The 15,723-nt window shown below is 44.4% G+C and overlaps 1 protein-coding gene across 1 annotated transcript in view; it reads left to right on the forward strand.

Annotated features, from left to right (window-relative positions):
• LOC147635860 (tyrosine--tRNA ligase 1, cytoplasmic-like) overlaps positions 1-15,441 on the forward strand; it is a 35,579-nt gene extending 20,138 nt beyond the window's left edge. The window contains exons 4-10 of the mRNA XM_086801217.1: positions 13,750-13,846; positions 13,936-14,041; positions 14,131-14,210; positions 14,348-14,493; positions 14,800-14,905; positions 14,986-15,045; positions 15,163-15,441. Of these exons, the coding sequence (XP_086657343.1) occupies positions 13,750-13,846; positions 13,936-14,041; positions 14,131-14,210; positions 14,348-14,493; positions 14,800-14,905; positions 14,986-15,045; positions 15,163-15,183 (616 nt within the window). The 3' untranslated portion in view covers positions 15,184-15,441. The remainder of the gene's footprint in view (positions 1-13,749; positions 13,847-13,935; positions 14,042-14,130; positions 14,211-14,347; positions 14,494-14,799; positions 14,906-14,985; positions 15,046-15,162) is intronic.
• The last annotated feature ends 282 nt before the right edge of the window (positions 15,442-15,723 follow it).

A 15,723-nucleotide genomic window follows, 5' to 3' on the forward strand; every position in this document is an offset into this window, starting at 1 on the left:
CGGGAACTTTCTCCATCTTGCCCAGAATACCTGCACGGATCCTGTAAGGCCAAACGGGAAGGAGTCATGTGCCTGGAAGCACCACTATCTAGAATCCACTCCCGAGTATCCATAGTGGAGAGTCCTCCAACCTCCTCCTCGCACAAAGAAGATGAAACACCAGTGTCCATAATCTCTAGGTGCACAAAAGCTGGAGTCTTCACGGTTGGACCGAGGATTCTGCACCCTTCTCGGTGCTTCGCTTGGGACATTAGTGGCCTTTCTCGCCACAATCATTATGTGTCCTCTCTGCCTTCAATTTCTCGCAGTCTGAGTCGGGCTTCTTCTCAGAAGCCTTCCCTTTGCCCTTGTTATTATGGCCTTTCGACCGTTGGCCAATTAAGGCCTCCGAACCTCCACCCTGTGGAGGGTTTGTGAATCTTTCCTCCTGGTCCAAGACCATGGGTACAAGCTCCTCCCATGTGATGGTGCTGAGCTTGCCACTAGTAATCAACAAAGAGTAAAATGCTGAGTACTGAGAGGGCAAATGTGACAGCAACGTTATGGCCATATTCTTCGATGATGTCTCTTTCCCAGCCTAGAGAACTTCTTGCTGAAGAGCCTGCAGCTTGTTGATGTGCTCCCGCATCGTCGACGACTTTGCAAGATTCATCACCTGCATCTAAACTTCCAAGGAGATGCTCTTCATGGGCGATACCTTGTTGTAGAGAGAAGCCAAATGTTGCCAAATACCTCTGGCCAGCTTCATATGCTTGATATGATTGATTACTTGTGGTGTGCAATTGAGGAAAATGAAAGAACGGACTCTAGCATTGACACGATCCCATAACTATGCTTGTGCCTCACGTTTCTTCCGAATCGAGGGTAACTCCCCTTCCGCTAACTCCGGCCGTGGAACCCCAAGAACAATGAAATCAGCAAGGTCGTAAGACTCCAAAACAAATTCCATCATTACCTTCCATATGCCGTAGTTGTTCCCGTCCAACTGACGGTCCACTGGGAACGTGGGGAGTGTCGGGATCTTCACGTGCTTCTCAGCCATCTCAAGTAAATTTGCCATTGCAGGGGTGTAACTGAAAAGGAGGGGTGGGTGGGAAAAAATGAGAACCTAAACTTGCAAGTGGCTGTCCACCAAATCAGCCCGCCTTCTGCTTGCTTCTTCTCTTTTCGTACAGCCCAAAATAGTCCTCCAATCAGCAACAAAACAGCCCCCCTCTTGCTCACATAGCTCCCAACATCTTCCGAGAGCGTAGAGCTCTAATACCATGTTAGAATATGCAGTGGAGATGAAGACAAGATCTGAAAAACTAGAGCAAGTGCATTGCAGAAACACACAGCAATAGAGAGGGAGAGGGAGAGAGAAGCGTATGACTCTGCTATATACACAAGAGAAAATCCCGAAAACTGGATACAAAGTGTGGGGGGGCAAGGGGCCATATCAGCCAGTCGGCTAGTAGGAAAAGAAAGCCGACTGCAACAAAAGACCCACAACCTGCTCCCACCTCCAGTCAGCCAGCATATCTCAGTCGGCCAGCACACAGGGAAGGTCGGGGAGTAGCAGGGACAGTGGGCCATCATTTGGATGAGCCAACAACCACAAGATAGCCTCCCACACCTAGAAAAATAGGGAAAAATATGGAGAGTGGGGAAAAATGAGAAAACACCTAAATCGGGCGGGCACACCCACAACAGAGGCCCTGGTGTAAATATACAGACAAGAGATGATTGCTAACAGTTGTTCCTTCAAACTCTTTGGAGGATTTTTTTCAGCGTACCGGACTTGGTCCACCCATCTGGTGCTGAAGAGGAGGTGTTGGAAATTATTTCATCCCCAGATGGACTTTCCCATGCATATTCATGCTTGTATCTGGCTCCATATGAAGCCTTGCATTGGCATATCAAAGGGTTGGCTCCCTTTTCCCTGAGATTATCTCTTTTCAGCTTCTGCAGTGATAGGTAGCATCTATGGGACCTCCCTCATGCTGCTCCACATGATGTACTACCTTTTCTGGTGATATTCAGCAGTGATCTTCTTTTCTCCTTTATGCTTGTTGTCCATATACAGTGTTGTACAGTTCTAGGAGCATTTCTTTGTGGGTATCACAGCATAGTATCTATTCTTTCAAATGCCCATAAAATAGGATTTGCCGAAATACATTGAGATGCACAAATTCTAACACCCCCTCTGCAGCTCATAGTGTGCAAGAGTCTGAAGAAGATAAGTTGATGAAGATGCAACCATGGACCCTCCAGCACTGCGAATACTAGAATCACCTCGAAGAGAGCACCCGCTAACCTGTTTCCTCGAAATAAAATGCCACCACGAACATCAAGGAACTTTGCATGGCTACGAATTCCCACACAAGTGTGGAGTGAACTCCAAGAATAGATGATGAGCTGCTGGACACACCGCGCCCATAATCTCCAACAGTGGACAGAAAACACATCACGTCCAAAAATCCTCGAACAATGAACTCGGAACAGATCCTGTTCGTAATTTCTGCTACACCAAAGATAACCATGTCTTGCTAGATGTCTAATGCTAACTCCGAATCATGGTTCCCATGCACCAGTAAGTGGAGCTACAATCAGCCCCTCCCGCCCACAAGCCTCCTTTGGGTGGAGGCACATGGAGGGAACTGCATGTATACTAGAGAAGTACACTATCTTGGTCCTCCCGAGCCGAAAGTGTTCCTGGAGCCCTAGATGTGTTACTAGAGGAATTTGTATCACTGTCGTTTGTGGTGTCTTTGCCTTTTTTTTGAGATGAAGACTTGCCCTTGGTCTTGTCCTTCTTCTTGGACAAACAATCCTTGGACAGATGCCCTCTCTTCCCACAAGAGAAGCAGCGACTCCGACTTTTCTTCTGAACTGTGGAAAGTGTGCCTGGTCAGAACTGTTGAGAGACACCTTCATCTTACTCTGTGAGACTAGGACGGACTCTTCCTCCAAGAGTAGGGAGCTAAGATCATGAAAATCCAACTGAGTGGTTGTGACCTGGCATCTCAAAGATCGAGAAATCACATCATACTCTGGGGGAAGCTTGGTGAGGATAAGTGCAGCCAGTTGAGCAAAGGACAAAGTAGCACCCATTGCCAGTAACTGGTCATGGATAACCTTGGCCTTCATGAGGAATGACTTCATAGAACTGCCTGTAGGAAATAACAAACCATAGAGTTGCCCTTGCAAAGTAACTGCCCTCATCAACGAATCTTGAGCAAAGAGATCCTCCAATTTAAAAATACCTGATGAGCATTGGTGTAAGCCCAACGGAGCGTGCAGTGACATATGCAACCACGTGTACGAGAGATAAAAATAGAGAGAGAGAGGGGGGACAAGAAGATGGGGATAGGGGTTTTCACACGATACACCACGCTGAGCGGGGAACAGGCCCCAGCCTCTCTTTAGGAATTTATTTCAAGAACAATCCACGGGCTTTTCCAAGCCAGGACCAATACAACAAATTAATACAATATCAAGCAAAGGTATCGATGTTGTGATCGGGCCGAGGTCGATGTCGAGGCACAAGATAACTGATGCCGAGCTCACCATGAGGTTGACCCACAAGAGTCTTACACTGGGCTAGTACCAATATCTAGTGCCTAAACCAAATTCTGAGGCTTTCGAAACTCTCACAAGAACTCTGTGCCCAATATGGAAAGGAATCCAAAAAGGGCACACATCAAGATAGTGACTATTGGGCAGGACATGAGGCTGTTCAAGATGGAGGTTGACTGTTTGTACTGTTGTCGGGGACTAAGTAACAAGAGGTGGCAGCACAGTAGAGTGCAAGACGATGCTTCAGGACTGTGCAGATGGATTAGGGCAGAGTTGCTATCGCAAGGTGGTGGTTTTCATGGGCAATAGTAACAAGTGGAGTTGCGTTGTCGCACAGGGTGGCGCAGGCATGGCTAGAGTCTCAACACAGGGGCAGCATGTGGAGATGGCGATGTTGGAGGCTGTACAGACTCCTGGCCGGCGATTGAAAGCAGTAACAGAACCAGCTACAGGTGGCACAAAGGTGGCGCAGCCAGAGGGTGGAGGCGGCGCAGGCAGGAGTATTGGCGGTGTATGGTTGTAGGAGCAGTGCACAAGAAGGTTGATGGTGTTCTTACTTTTCTCAAGGGAGTTCTCCATGTACTTCTTCTATGAGACTCCAAGAGTTCTTCTATGATCCACCAGGAGGTTGCATGCTCCTTTAAATACTTGAGGGGATGCCTACTTTTAACCACGCTTTGCTTTTGCCTTTATCCCCTAGCTTATCTTGCTTTTGCTCTGCCTCCTTGCTTTTGCTTTGATAATAGTCAAAGTTCTTGATTCATGCTTTAAGAATCTTCAGGGCCTTGCTTTTTGGCATTGGAGCAGCTTTTTGCAAAAGTGGCTTTTAGCTTTTTGATTTAGTTCGATGCCCTCTTTCCAACGGTGCCCTCAACTTTTTGGTCAACAAAGTTTGACTTTTACTTTTTCTTGCTTTTTGACCTAGACGAGTGCTTTTTCCAATTCCAACTTTAGGAACCATGTTTCCATGTGTCCATCATCCTGTCCATGTTGTTGGGGTAAAGGCATTATGCCCACCCTTATAGTGTGTACAAGCCCATAAGTTATAGTACATAGTACACTTAGTACTTTTAATGTACTAAGTGCACTATGTGTACTAGTGCAATATACATGTGTGATAGGGGAGTCACACACTCACACTTGGTGAGTTGACTTATCCCCACAACTCTCTCTCTCTCTCCCTTGCTTCTCTGTGTATGTCTCCCACATGAAAACCTAACCCTAATTCTTCCTTCTCCCATTCAACTGGTATCAGAGCTAGCAGCAAGTGCCACTGGTTTCATCTCTGTAGCCTTCGCTTCACACACCTTCAGTGCAGGGCAGCAAAATTGACGGCTCTATATGCTGTATTTGTAGGCTCCCATTACAAGCTGAAGCAGGTCGATTAAGTTGACGTGGCAGAGCTACGTGTAGCATTAGCCACAAGGCAGCAGTCGCGAGAGGTGGCAGCTCGAGCACGTAGAAGGGCAGGCGCAGGTGGAGAAGAAGGCGAAGTGGCAGTCCTTGCGGTGGGTGGCTTCGCTTGTTTACAGAATCAGCGCAGGCAGCCCAGCAGGCAGTAGCCACGCTACCCAGCCAGGCGCCTACAGCAGCCAGGCGAGTGTGGTAGCGGGACACCCAAGAGCACGCACGTTCTTTGAACGTGTAGCGAAAACACGTGTAGCTCTACACGGCGAAGGCAGCATGGCGAAAGCGTTCTCTTTTTTTTAAAGGCGTCGACTTTCCAGCTGCATGTGCTCTGGAGTATTCTGATTCAGAGGCGTTTATTGTATCTCAATGGGGAAAAACAGGCATTTCCCAGCTTGCTGGGGTTTTCCTGGCAGTGTTGCATAAGACTTCTCGGAAGAAGACAAGCACCTGGATCAAAATTGCCCACCTGCACAGCAGCAAATACGAAGCCCTCCTTCCTTTCCTGCAACAAAAAATCAGAAAATTACTTGAGGTATTTGCTTCAATCTTTTGGAATTTGCATGTCCAATTTGCAATTGAGCAGGTACAATCATCAATTGAGCAGGTCAGGTGCCGAATTGCTCAATTTTTGAGCAAAATTGGCAAAATTGGGTGACATTGGTTACAATCAGGATCAATTTGCAAGAAATTGGATGTCGAAATTTGGGGCTTTTGATGTAATTGTGCAATTAAGCAGTCATACATGCTGTATGATGTGAGAAATCGCACATTTGGGCAAAATTGCAGTGCAAATCAAGGGGCTTTTGTGCCGATTGTATTGATTTGCAAAATTTGCAGCAAATTGCAGTGCAAATCAAGGGGCTTTTGTGCCGATTGGATTGATTTGCATGCAGGCAATCGCATTTGATGCTGTGGATAATGTGTTGATGCCTTACACGCACTCAATGTGCCTGTAAATCAAGGGGCTTTCATGTATTGGATGTATATGTGGCTTGGGGGAAGCATCGCGAAGACTTTGGATGCCTTCATGTGCGTCAATGTACCATGTATGATCAGAAATTGATCTTAAATCAAGGGGCTTTTCAAGTTCGTATGCTTGTTGAGCTTGGCAAAGCAGCAGGCAAGACTTTTATGCCTTGAATCCTCAGAAATCAGCTTGCAGTCAAGGGGCTTTTGCCCAATTTCTGTTCGGGACTGTTTTATGCAGTGTTCGGGACTGTAAAAGTCTAATTTTTACTCATTTGGACAGCCAGGAGAGCATTTATTGCTATTGTACCTGTTGGTACAGATTTGGCACAGCTTTGTGCAAGTTTTGGCATGGCTGTACACTGATTTGAGTGAGGAAAAGGTTCAATTTCAGCTGCTGTACTTGCCGGTACAGGTTTGGTACATTATTGGTGAGCACTTAGTACTGCTGTACAGTACTTTGGAAGGGCAACAAAGCACATTTAAGGTGCTGTCCTAAATCTGCAGCAACCAGATTTTGGTGTTTTCATCACATACAGTGGGAGAAAAGTTGCATTTGTGCTTCCGCAGTGGGAGATAAAACTTGGGAGAACAACTGTGAGCACTTTGTGTGCTTTTGGTGCAGTGTTTGCACATTTTGCAGGGAGTCAGGCATTGACAGGTTGCATTTTGCTATGGCAACCACAGGTGAGAGCTCTTCATTGCTTCACATCAAGAAGCTTGAAGGCTCACATAACTATGATATTTGGCAAACTCAGTGCTATAATGTGTTGCTCCAGAAGAAGCAGCACAAGCCTATCAAAGAAAGGGGTGTAATGCCTGCTTCTCTTACTGCTGAAGAGTGGGAAGATATGGATGAGCTGGCAAGATCCACCATCATGTTGTCTGTGTCAGACTCTTTACTTTTCAGCATTCGTGAAGAGAAGACAGCTTGGGGAATGTGGCAGAGATTGCAGGACTTGTATGCCGAGCAAAGTGCCTCAAGCAAAGTGTATTTGTTGAAGAAACTCATAGGTCTTCAGATGAAGGAAGGGGCGTCTATGACAGCCCATCTAAATGAGTTTAATGGTATTGTCAGCCAGGTCATTAATCAAAAGTTGGCAATGGACGATGAGTTCAAAGCCACTTTTCTGTTATGCACTTTGCCAGAGAGTTGGGACACATTCAGGACAGCCACTAGCAATTCGCATGCTATGCTGTCATATGCAGATGTTGAGGGTGCTCTTCTTCAAGAAGAGATGAACAGGAAAAACAACTCTGTTGGAAAGTCTAATGCAATGAATGCACGTGGGAGATCCCAACAAAGGGGAAAAAGCCGAGAACGGGGAAGGAGCAAGTCTCGCTCCCAAAAGGATTTGGAATGCCATTATTGTGGCAAGAAGGGACACATTAAAAAGCAATGCTACAAATGGAAAAATGATCAAAAGGAAAAGGGAAAAGGCAAAGACAAAGAGAAAGATGAAGCCAAAGATGTAAAGCCAAAGAGCAAAAGTGGAGTCAAGATTGAAGAAATCAATGTGTCACATGCAGGTGGCAGTGAGGATGAGGTCCTATTTACGTCTTCACTTGATGCCCATTCACTTCTTACAGGTGGTCATGGTATGCACTCATGGATCATTGATTCAGGTGCCTCCTTTCATGTCACAGGTTGCAGAGACTTGTTTGTCAGGTATACTGCTGGCAATGAAGGAGTGGTTTATTTGGGTGATAACCATGCATGCAAGATTCTTGGCAGAGGTGATGTGAGGCTTGTGTTTTCAGATGGCTCACAGCTTATGCTCCATGATGTTAGGCATGTGCCTGAGATCAAGAAGAATCTGCTTTCTACTGGACAGCTTGATGATGCTGATTATGTTACCACATTTGGTCGTGGAAAGTGGAAAATTAGTAAGGGCTCACTGGTTGTTGCCAGAGGCTCTAAGGTGGACACTCTTTACTTCATGCATGCAGGTGTTTGTCACCATGCTAATGTAAATGCAACCGAGCTGCCGAAAATCTCTATGTGGCATAGCCGGTTGGGACACATGAGTGTCAAGGGAATGGAGCAATTGTCTCGTTTGGGTTACTTGCCTTCTCTAAAGTTTTCAAGTTTTCAGTTTTGTGAGCATTGTATATATGGCAGGCAACTGCAGTGCCCCCACAAGAAAGCTCTTGGACAGAAAGATGCTCAGTTAGAGCTTGTGCATACAGATGTATGTGAGATGTCTCAGCTTTCTTTGGGAGGGGCAAAATACTTTGTCTTTTATTGATGATGCCACACGCAAGGTGTGGGTCTATCCTCTTCGTTTGAAGAGTGATACATTCTCAGTGTTTCAGAAGTTTGTTGCTCATGTTGAGAGCAAAACACTGAAGGCTTTGCGTTCCGACAATGGTGGAGAGTATATGTCCAAACAGTTTCAGGACTTTTGTGATGCTAAAGGCATCAAGAGGGAGCTCTCTACTCCTTATGATCCTCCACAAAACAGGACAGCAGAGAGGATGAACAGGACCATTCAGGAGAAGGTCCGTTCTATGTTGTCACATGCTGCGTTACCTCATGGTTTTTGGGCTGAAGCTGTTATGACAGCCGTTCACCTTATAAATAGGTCACCTAACACGAGGCTTGGTGGGAAAGTGCCAGAAGAAGTATGGACAGAAAAGCCTCCGTCATACAAGCACTTGAGAGTGTTTGGTTGCGTTGCGTACGTGCACATACGCAGGGAAATGCGCACCAAACTTGATCCTAAGTCTCACAAATGCATATTCCTAGGATATGGTGACAGAGGTGAAATGGGGTATAGACTTTGGGATCCCGTGAATAGAAAGATTATACGCAGCAATGATGTCATTTTTGATGAAACATGCATGTATAAGGAGCCTGTAAGGCAACAGGAGCCTGGCAGAGTCATCTTTGATGATGATGGACATCATGGACAACAACCAAGGGCTGTAAATCAGCCATTACAGCAGGAAAACCAGCCCTTAAATGGTGCTGAAAATGGTCCAAATGGACAGCCAGAGATGGCAGAAGATATCCCTATGGATATACCACAGTTAGAAGAAATACCGGGCATGATATTTCAGCCTTATGGCATGGAACAGGAGCCACCAATGGGTGATATGCAGGCTGGACAGCAACCTGTAAATGATGGTCATTGGGTACGGAGGTCCACTAGACCCTCCAGAGCCCCTAACAGGTTTGTTCCAAGGGTTGACCACTTGATGCTCACTGACTGTCGGGAGCCCTCATGTTATAAGGAGGCTTTACAGAGGGCAGACAAGGCTCTTTGGGAGCGTGCCATGAAGTCAGAGATGGATTCTCTGCACAAAAATGGAACATGGAAGTTGGTGCATTTACCTGCAGGCAAGAAGGTTTTGCCATGCAAGTGGGTTTACAGGCTCAAAGTTGCACCTGATGCAAAGCCAAGATACAAAGCCAGGTTAGTGGCTAAGGGCTTCAAGCAGGAATATGGTGTGGACTTTGAGGAGATCTTCTCTCCAGTGGTCAAAATGACCACACTTAGAGCTGTGTTAGCTTTGGTTGCACATGATGATCTGGATTTGATTCAGATGGATGTGAAGACTGCTTTTCTTCACGGTGATCTCCATGAGGAGATATATATGCAGCAGCCGGAGGGTTATGCAGTGAGTGGAAAGGAGAAGCTTGTATGCAAGCTGAAAAAGAGTCTTTATGGGCTCAAACAGGCACCAAGGGAAGAAAGCTTTGGATGGCAGTCTATTCATCCTCATCTTGTATGTTGATGATATGTTGATTGCCGGGAAATCTCGTAAAGAGATGGATGCCTTGAAGCAGAGGCTGCATCAAACCTTTGATATGAAGGATTTGGGTGATGCAAATCACATTTTGGGTATGCGGATACTTCGGGACAGAAATCAGCATGTGTTGTATTTGTCTCAGAAGGAATACATTGGCAAAGTCTTGCAGAGGTTCAATATGGACGGGGGGCTCCTTTGCCTCCATATGTGAAACTCAGTGCTATGGACAGCCCATAGTCGGATAGAGACAGGGCTGATATGGCCAAGGTTCCGTATGCTTCAGCTTGTGGCAGTCTCATGTATGCCATGGTTGCTACTAGGCCGGACATTGCATTTGCAGTGGGAGTAGTTTCTAGATACATGGCTAAACCTGGCAAGAAGCATTGGGAAGCAGTGAAAGGTGTCATGAGATACCTGAAGGGCACACAGGATATGTGCATATGCTTTGGCAAACAGGATGCATTAGTGCATGGTTACACGGATTCGGATTATGCCGGTCATCCAGATAACCGGAAGTCTACCACCGGTTATGTGTTTACATTCACAGGAGGTGCTGTGTCATGGATATCCAGGATGCAGAAGTGCACTGCCTTATCTACTACAGAGGCCGAGTATATTGCAGCCACAGAGGCTTGCAAGGAGGCATTATGGCTATCTCGGTTAGTGGTTGATTTGGGCTATACAGGGGATATTCCATTGTTGCATTGTGACAGTCAGAGTGCCATTCAGTTGGCAAAGAACCCTGTTTTTCATGCAAAGACGAAGCATGTGGATGTGAAGTATCACTTCATCAGAGAGGTGATAGAGAACAAGCAAATTCAGCTTGTTAAGATTCACACGGATGACAACCCGGCTGATGTGTTGACAAAGAGTTTGCCTCCGGAGCGGTTTGCTCATTGCAGACACTTGATGGGCATTGGATGAGGCCAGTTTCAGCCTTGATATGGCCTTGTATATTATCATGTACATGCTGATTTTTCTTTTCCTTCATTTAAGGGCACTTTGCCTTTAAGTGGGAGGTTGTTGGGGTAAAGGCATTATGCCCACCCTTATAGTGTGTACAAGCCCATAAGTTATAGTACATAGTACACTTAGTACTTTTAATGTACTAAGTGCACTATGTGTACTAGTGCAATATACATGTGTGATAGGGGAGTCACACACTCACACTTGGTGAGTTGACTTATCCCCACAACTCTCTCTCTCTCTCCCTTGCTTCTCTGTGTATGTCTTCCACATGAAAACCTAACCCTAATTCTTCCTTCTCCCATTCACATGTGTCTAGGCATGAGTTCTATCATGTGAAAAGAGCATGGAGGACCAAATGGTTACAACTGGTGAGAGTTTGCACGGCCGGTGAGACCTTGTGTGATGGTCTGCACAAGCACTGAATGTGCTTTTGAATCGCGATTCCCCCGGTCTAGTAATTCCACAGGGAATTTATCCCCTTGATCTTGAGTCCACCTCCTAGAGTTCTGAGGACGCTCGGGCTTCTTCTCACTGCCCTAAACAATCTCCCACAAACCGTTGTGAATGAACCTGATCCGCATTTGCAGCTTCCAATGGGCATAGTTGGGTCCGTTCAACTTGTCATCCTTGTTCCTACAAGAGGGAGCCATATCCAAGGCAACAAAGAACACAAATCTCAACACTCCAAGACTCCTCTCGAGTGCTTTCTCAAATCTGAGAGAGAAAGAGGCTGGACAGCAGCAAAACATTTCTAGAACCACCGGGAACCTCCTACCTAAAGGGCAGGGACTCGTGGAGGAAGAAGAAAACATAGTGCCACTTGTCTGGAAACACCACATGCAAGAAAACTCACCAGCAACTGATGCCGAAGCAGAATTTGCAGCCACAACTCCACAACTTGCTTCTGTAGAACAAAACGCAGCCTTGAGGGCTGGCCGACAGCAAGAAGATGGCTGGACCAGAAAATGCAGCAAGGTACACAGAAACGCAGCAACTGTTGATGCTGATTTGCAGCCAGGAGGAGCGATGGAGGCATACGCAAGGCACAGATGAAGAAGACGGCGAGCAGATCGCAGTATGATGGAGCAGCCTGAACCTAAGCGAGTGATACCATGTTGAAGAATGCACAGGCGGAAGCATAAACATAACATGTGTGAGAGAGAGAGAGAGAGAGAGAGCAAAGGAGATGGAGAGAGTGGACAAGATCACCTTTTATAATAGCAATCAGCTTTACAATGACAATAGCCAGCAGAAGTGTTGAACAATGTGCAAGGGATTGGATGGTAAAGTGAGCGATGAGGAGCTGCCTTATATAGTAGAGATGTGAACTTCGACTGCCTCAGGGAACATGCTGACCTGCTCACGACTCACTACACAAGGGAAAAATACATAAATTCCCATAAAATATGCTTTGCCCAAATACATTGAGATGCACAAATTCTAACAAGAATCATGCGACTTGTCTTACCATCTTTGGTTATGTCCAGCTGATATTCCATCCTTATCCTTGATTTTGCATAGATTAGACTTGTTGGAAGTTGTGAGCATGGTCACCATGAAACTCGTTTCAGTGGCTTTGAAACTCGTTTCACGTTTCAGTGTTGAAACGTTTCATGTGCACATTGAAACCATATCGTTTCATGTGGGGAAAAAGGTTGTGATTTTGTGTGCTTTTTAGCTTTTATAATTCTCTCTCTTTCCTTCTTTCATCCTCTATTTGTTCTTTTCTCTTCTCTTTTGTATGTCTTATTTGTTTACTGATGATAAATTTGCTAATATCATCTTATAACTATTGGCCAATACCTTCACATTTTATGTATATGATTGTTTCGGTCCAACATTTCATTGTCCACCTACCTTGTGTCGAAACGTTTTGTTCCAAAATAAATTGTTTCAGCTTCATTTCGTTTCGATAGTGAAACGTTTCATGGTGACCTTGGTTGTGAGCAAGATGACGATGGGAGAGAGGAAGACGATTAGCATATGATCAACATAAGATTAACACATGATTAAGATAAATTGCTCTAATGGACACGCGTATCATGAAGGACTACATCTTACTCGATTATATTAATCTTCATTAGTATAGGGCTTTAAAATAGCCTTAGAAGTACAATAGAAAGATCATGCATGTGTTGCCATGTGTCCACATAGGTGGCCTCATTCTATAAACACCTAAGGTGTATTCACACTTGTATACAAGATGACCATCCCCTAACAGGAGGAGGTTCCCACGTACACACCCAAAACACACTTTCTCTTTTCTATCTATTTCTCGTAGAAAAAGGGAAGTGAGTTTGAAAGGAAAGTGACCAAGACTCGAACGCATGATCCTCCAAGTACAAGATCTTGACCATGTTATCTTCAGGTTATTCGAGGACAAATGACACATGGAAAGTTGGATGGGGAAATTTTCACTTGGCCAAAGGTAGGCTAACAGTCAAAACTTTTTAGTTTTGTTAGTTAGTCATTCAAAATATTTTGTCCTTTTAAACACTGAGGCTCAAAATCGGTTAAATCTTGGAGGGTACTAGTGAGAGAACTGGGTGATAGGACCTCGCTTGTTTTGGACACTATAAAAATTGGCCTAGAGGATCTCCTTGGATGGTTGAGATTGTAGGTATATTTAGTAGCCTTTTGGAAAAGCTGACCTTAAGTGCATGCCCAATTTGGTGGGGTGAAAGGGAGCTTAAACCAAACTTGTGGTGGTTCCTGGTTCATGATAGGCTACGGATTTTCAGAGAGCATCTGGGAGTGCTTAATGCCTTCCCAGTGGATAAGTTCCTTCAGTTGGAAATCTTCTACAGGCAAGCTCTTGAAAATTGGGTAGAGGATTTCTCCCTTCTAGTGGTTTAGGCAACCTTTCTATCTTAGTTATTGACCTCCATAAGAGACTCCTAGGAAGTCAAGATTCTGCAAGAAAATAGGTTTTGATGGAAGTGTGGGTGCTTGCTTAGACAGGTTTGATTGTAGGATTTTTCTTGCATGAGCCTATTGATTGATCCAGTTAAGATAGAGTAGAGGGATGGACTTTATGCCTTCTTGGAAACAAACCCTATACTTAATGGTATTGTTTGATGTGATATGCAGGTGCTGCCAAATCATGGGACGCAGCGAGACAGACGAACTTACTGCTGCACAAATACTCTACCCATGCATGCAATGTGCAGACATATTCTTCCTGAAGGTCGGTGCTGCAGGTACCCTTTATTGATGCAAACAACACACATACCATCACTAGAATACTGACATTTCTTTTTTGAAAATTGTGAGAAGGCCGATATCTGTCAGCTGGGTTTGGACCAACGTAAAGTAAACATGCTTGCTCGTGAATACTGTGAAGACCTAAAGAAGAAACATAAACCCATAATCCTTTCGCATCGTATCCTTTTTTAGCTGATTTCTTTCCTATCACGTGCTTGCAAGTGGGGTCATAGATTTCCTCTTTGGTTGCTTCTTGACACACAAAAGACATGCTCTCTGGACTTACTGGACAAGGGAAGATGTCAAAGAGTGACCCGAACTCAGCCATCTACATGGAAGATGAAGAGGTTAGTAGCTAGTTTAGCAAAGCCTCTTAAGGTGGCCATTACAGTTTAATCAATGGGGGTTTCTGGGCTGAAAATTATGATTTTTGTACTGAAGTTTATGTGGATTCTCTCTCTCTCTCACTCTCTCTTTGTCAAAGGCGGATGTCAACCTGAAAATCAAGAAGGCGTTTTGCCCTCCTAAAGTTGTGAATGAGAATCCCTGTATAGAGTATGTCCAGTACATCATTCTCCCATGGTTTGGTAGCTTTGAGGTGATACGAAGAGAGCAGGATGGTGGCAACAAGTAAGCATCAGCATCTACTGTTAGCTTTTCTATAATTTACATTGATAAATCAGGAATACAAACAGATGTTATGTATGGATGTGTGGCTATATGGATGTCTGTATGTTTATGTATGTGATGTATGAATGCAGCATTGTCTGTTTGTATGCTTATTCGTGCGTGTATACACATGCATGCATGTAGAAGAAGTAAATTCTTTTCAAATAAAGTTCCTTGGTTACATCATTGATTTGCACATTTCATAAGTAATTTATGACATTTGTGTTTGGTGTACACTGCTGGACTGGATTGGATGCTTGTTTGCAGGGTGTACCAAAATATGGAAGAACTAATCAAAGACTATGAGTTGGAGGCATTACACCCGTCTGACTTGAAAAGTGCTATTAGTAGAGCACTAAATAAGATTCTGCAGGTAATTGTATTAATTTGACAGGCTGTCTTTCCAGTAATGACTGCAATTCCTTTTCTAAACATTACTATTCTCTCCTGCAGCCAGTACGGGACCATTTTAAGAACAATGCTGATGCTATGAAACTTTTGAAGAAAGTAAAGGTAAAACCAATTGCGTGCTGTATAAATAGTATGTTTTGGGTTCCCAGGAAAAAAAAATAGTATGTATTCGGATGCGTTGCAGCCTTGCTCACTTCATTCCATTTCCTATGTATGCAGGCATACAAGGTAACACGATGACGATTGCAGTAGTCAAGCTTCATAATTTTTTTTAAAACCACTTGTAGTTTGATCACCTCACCTTGGGACACACATTTTCTTTATATAGCACGAACTTATCTTAGCTTAAAAGGAACATGTAAATACAAGGAAGATGTAACTAACATTCAATTGCAAAATCAATGTATCAAATCGTTATGATCTCACTTTTGGCTTGCCATGGGTAGGCCTTGGCTATAAGAGAGTATTTATACATGAAAAGAAATGGCTTACAACGTATTTCATGTCTGTTTGGTGATATCGCATCATTTTTTAAAGAATTTGTAAGTCTTGGCTCCCTTTTATTTCTTCTTGGTTAGTGATATACCCATGATCATGTATATGAGAGCTCAACATATGTTTATGTTATACATTAGCTTGGCCTCTACATGCTATCTAATATTCCTCTTATCATGCCTTGTTTCTGTTTTCACAACGAAGCTTCTTATGGACGTACGCATAGCAAAACAAGGCACAAGGCATGGGCGAAGCTAACGAAAAAAACGCAACCCCTACAAACTG

This window comes from Cibotium barometz, chromosome 8, assembly GCF_041138505.1.
Source record: "Cibotium barometz isolate CiBa-2024 chromosome 8, ASM4113850v1, whole genome shotgun sequence".
Lineage (NCBI taxonomy): Eukaryota > Viridiplantae > Streptophyta > Polypodiopsida > Cyatheales > Cibotiaceae > Cibotium > Cibotium barometz.